This window comes from Sorex fumeus, unplaced genomic scaffold, assembly GCF_029834395.1.
Source record: "Sorex fumeus unplaced genomic scaffold, SorFum_2.1 ptg000028l, whole genome shotgun sequence".
Classification (NCBI taxonomy): Eukaryota; Metazoa; Chordata; class Mammalia; order Eulipotyphla; family Soricidae; genus Sorex; species Sorex fumeus.
This window is the reverse complement of record NW_026606085.1, coordinates 15,568,085-15,572,760: the sequence shown is the minus strand read 5'-3', so window position 1 is coordinate 15,572,760 and position 4,676 is coordinate 15,568,085. Positions and strand designations below refer to the sequence as shown.

The following is a 4,676-nucleotide window of genomic DNA, read 5'->3' as shown; positions in this document are numbered from 1 at the left end:
CGGCTGGTCCAACCCTTTTGGAAAACAGTATGGATGACTCTCAAAAAATTAGAATTTGATCTGCCATTTGACCCAGCTATAGCACTCCTGGGAATATATCCCAGAGAGGCAAAAAGGTATAGTCAAAGTGACATCTGCAATTGTTTGTTCATTGCAGCACTCTTTACAATAGCCAGAATCTGGAAAAAACCTGAGTGCCCAAGAACAGATGACTGGTTAAAGAAACTTTGGTACATTTACACAATGGAGTACTATGTAGCTGTTAGAAAAGATGAAGTTATGAAATTTACATACAAGTGGTACTACATGGAAAGTATCATGTTAAGCGAAATGAGTCAGAAAGAGCGGGATAGACACAGAAAGATTGCATTCATCTGGGGAACATAAAGCAACAAAAAGTGAGAGTGACACACAGGAATGGCTGAGATTAGTACCAGGAATTTTGCTCCATGAATGGAAGGCCAGCCACAGGCTCTAGGTGAAAAGGAAGCTCAGATAGAGAAGAGATTACCAAATGAAGGGTGTTGTGAGGGCCCTCCCAGGGTGGGAGAAGCATGCTAAAAGTAGTCGATAGACCAAACATGATTGCCACTCAAAGCCTCTCTTGCAAAACACAGTACCCAAAAGAAGAGAGAGAGAACAAGGGGGAATACCCTGCCACAGAGGCAGGATGGGACGGGGGGGGGATGAGGGGGGGGGGATGCTGGGACCCATGGGGATGGATGACGGGCACTGGTGGAGGTATGGGGACTTGATCATTGTATAACTGAAACCCAAGCACAAAATTTGTAAGCCTATAACTGTACCTCATGGTTTTTCACTAAAAAAAAAAAAAAAAAAAAAAAAAAAAAAATAAAGATGGTTAAGGATGGGGCTTTATTTCTTTTTCATTTCCAGGAGCTGCCCTTTGATTTCTTTTTGTATATATTAAGTTGTTAGTAAACTACTCTCTAAATAAGATCTGCAATGCAAGGTGAAACCTGTCATAGAGCAAAATGTGTGAATTTATCTCACATTGCAAACAAAAATCCACAAACTTGGTGGCAGTCTATGTGAACAGTTTCTGAATGTCCTTTTGCAAAAGCATTCACCACAAAACGGGGTCACTTAGAATTTACACGTTTGCAATGCCAGAAAATGACAGTAGTCCCAAACGTATGTCGCTATTACTGAACTCAAAGCAACTGGAGGAAGAGTTTTCTCTTGCCTGTGAGCATACAGTGAGAAAATTCATAGGGGTAGTCATGGGGAAAGGTCTCTAACTTTCTTCTTCCTTCACTGCTTTTCCTACCTGCACACACAAGAGAATTTCAGCTCCTCCTAGAGATACAGAGCAGAGCTGGGTGCCCATTTACTCCTGCACAGAGCTGCAGAATTAAGGTGAAGTGCTCCTTAACTTGTAGCACCGATGATCGGAACTTCCCTCTATACTAGGAATGCTGTGATAATGGTGATAATGCAGAATGCCCAGTGCTTACTGAAGGAGCACTGAGCCCATGGTCAGTGGCAACCAGTGTCCATATAGTGCCAGCTAGAAACACTGAAATTAGGTTCCTTTGTGGGAAGCAGTGGGGGTTGGGTTCAGTACTGCTGACTCTGAATCAGGGCCTGTATCTGACGCTGGAGTTGGAACGAGGATGGGCTATATTCAAGCCGAGCACCCTGCCCCTGTACTGACTCTGGCCCTGTGATGAGATCCTTAACTAGATCAATTAGATTCTCAATAAAACTTTGATGTTGATAACACAGGGGTGCTAACTCCGCAGTGTTAGCCAAGCCACAGTTATTAAGTGTCTCCTTGTCCTGATAGTTTAATCATGGGAGGAACAGAAGGAACATCTCTGTCCCACTCACATACTCTCCAACCAAATTTAAAATCACACTATCATATTTCTTGCTATATACCGTTATATCACTTTCAAATCTATTGGAAGATTATAATACAACCCTGGATGAAACATCACTGTCACTGTCACTGTCCTCCCGTTATTCATCAATTTGCTAGAGCGGGCCCGATAACGTTTTCATTGTGACACTTGTTACTGTGTTTGGCATATCAAATACGTCACGGGTAGCTTGCCAGGCTTTGCCGGGCGGACGAGATACTCTCAGTAGCTTGCCAGTCTCTCTGAGAGGGGCAGAGGAATTGAACCTGGGTTGGTCGTGTCGGCCGTGTGCAAGGCAAACGCCCTACCTGCCGTGCTATTGCTCCAGCCCGGATGAAAAACATAGTAATTACAAAGATATTAATTGTACTGCACTGTAGCAAAAGCACATTGGGTCGGGCATTTGCCTTGCACTCAGCTAACCTGGGTTTGATTCCTTCATTCCTCTCAGAGAGCCGGGCAAGCTACTGAAAGTATCCCCCCTGCATGGCAGAGCCTAGCAAGCTCTCCATGACATATTCGATATGCCAAAAACAGTAACAAGTCTCACAATGGAGACTTGACTCATGCCGGCTCGAGCAAATTGATGAACAACAGGAGGACAGTGCTACAGACAGTACTACAGCACTGTACGTAACTAACAATTCTCTTTATATGTGATCAGTAGTGAGTACCATTTTGCTCTAGACAAAGATTAATTTAAAAAAACTAAGAATGAAAAAAACATAGGTATCTGACAAGCTGTGCTATTTCTTTTTCCTTGTATCAATGCTCTGTCTCCTGAAGGAAGTGACCACGTGCAATCACTCCACTGTGACTCAGTTTGTCCTGGAAGGATTAACACACCAGCCAGAACTCCAGCTCCCTCTCTTCTTTTTGTTTCTAGGCATCTACGGGGTCACTATCGTAGGGAACCTGGGCATGATCCTCCTGATTGCTTTCAATTCCAAGCTCCAGTCTCCCATGTACTTTTTCCTTGGTAATTTGTCATTTATAGATCTCTTTTATTCCTCAGTTGTTACCCCCAAACTCCTGGGAAACTTTTTATGGGAGAAAAATTATATTTCTTATCCTGGATGTATGACTCAGCTCTTTTTCTTTTGTGTTTTTGCTATTGGAGAGTGTTTTATGCTCTCTGCCATGGCATATGACAGATATGTAGCTATCTGCAGTCCTCTGCTCTACAATGTCACCATGTCCCAGAAGGTTTGCAATGTCTTGGTGACCGGGGTCTATACCATGGCAATAGCTGGAGCTTTAGCCCATACACTGGCCATGGCGAGGGTCTCCTTCTGTGGGGACAATGTCGTCCACCATTACTTCTGTGACATAGTTCCTCTTCTGAAGATCTCGGGCTCCAGCACAAACCTGAATGAGCTTATGGTGTTATTCGTAGGTGGATTTGATATGCTAAGTACAACTGGGACCATCATCGTCTCTTATGCCTTTATTATTGCCAGCATTCTTCGAATCCCCTCTGCCGAGGGCAGATCCAAAGCCTTTGGTACCTGTGGATCTCATTTTACAGCTGTTGGGATATTTTATGGATCCATCACATTTATGTATTTTAAGCCATCTGCAAGCAGCAGCATGACCCAGGAGAAGGTAGCTTCTGTGTTCTACACCACAGTCGTCCCCATGCTGAATCCCCTGATCTACAGCTTGCGAAATAAGGACGTAAAGAATGTGCTGAGAAAAGTCTTTGGGAAGAGGTAAAGGGAGGAAATAAACACCCAGGGGTAAGGGCAGAATGTGTTCTTATTCCTTAGAATTTATTTGTTTCTAAGAAGTGAAATCCCATCTTCTTCCTTAGTCTAGTCCTTCCAGAAATTAATCTCTTTTTTTATTGGTGGCGGGAGGGAGGGGGGTCCACACCCAGTATGCTCAGGGCTTACTCCTAGTTCTGTGCTCAGAAATCACTCCTGGTGTGCTTGAGGGACTATATGAAGTGCCAGGTATAAAACCTGAGTCAATCAGACCTGCCTGCAAGGCAAGAGCCCTGACCAATGTACTATTGCTCTGACCCCAAAGTTAATCCTTTTATCATGTTTGGGAAAATACACAAAATCCCACACATACACATACACACACCCATCCCTCTTTAAGGTTTATATAAAATAATAATACAGTAGTATTGCTGATTTTTAGACAATTATTCAGAAAATTTTTCTCAGGTGAATTTTATTATCTTTCTCTACCCAACTGAGAAAATTCTAAACAGAATCTTTTACTTTTTATTCTGGTGAATTAGCATTGATCTACTTTGCCTCTGTTAACTAGCTGTTTTCCCCTCGTAGTATATTAAACCTCTCTATCACAAAAAAAAAAACACCATTTTAATACTTGAAGAGTAGAAAAGTCATTGACATCTGACTGCTTATGAATGCTTCTTAGGTCCTTCTTTTATTCTTTATCTGAGAATACCCCTTAAATAATTTAAGGCACTTTTACTAATAGAAATTTTAAGTCTAAATAGTCCCATGTAGGGCAATGAAATTCCTCTGTGAAATTAATTTTCATTCTCGCAGAGCTTAACTCCAAAGCAACATTTTGCCTTCAAAAATTGAAGTTCAGAGCCAGGAGTAACCCCTGTGCATTGCCAGGTGTAACCCAAAAAGAAAAAAAAATTGAAGTTCATAAGTGATTGATTTTCCTCAGCAACCTCAAAAAACTGAGATGAGGGGGAAGTTTCTCAGAGTTCAATTCTCCTCTGTTCACTGCTTTCCCCCGTGTGACATGCAGACTGAATTTCCTAGGAAACTCTCCCTCACCACAGCTACAGAGCAAGTC

The 4,676-nt window shown here is 42.4% G+C and overlaps 1 protein-coding gene across 1 annotated transcript; it reads left to right on the top strand.

The window, feature by feature from the left end:
- Positions 1–1,298: 1,298 nt before the first annotated feature.
- LOC130024186 (olfactory receptor 151-like) lies at positions 1,299–3,602 on the top strand (the record flags this gene model as incomplete). Its single annotated transcript, XM_056114824.1, has 2 exons — positions 1,299–1,317; positions 2,686–3,602. Coding segments are annotated over 2 exons (936 nt in total), but the record flags the coding sequence as incomplete, so codon positions are not given.
- Between the last annotated feature and the right edge of the window lie 1,074 nt (positions 3,603–4,676).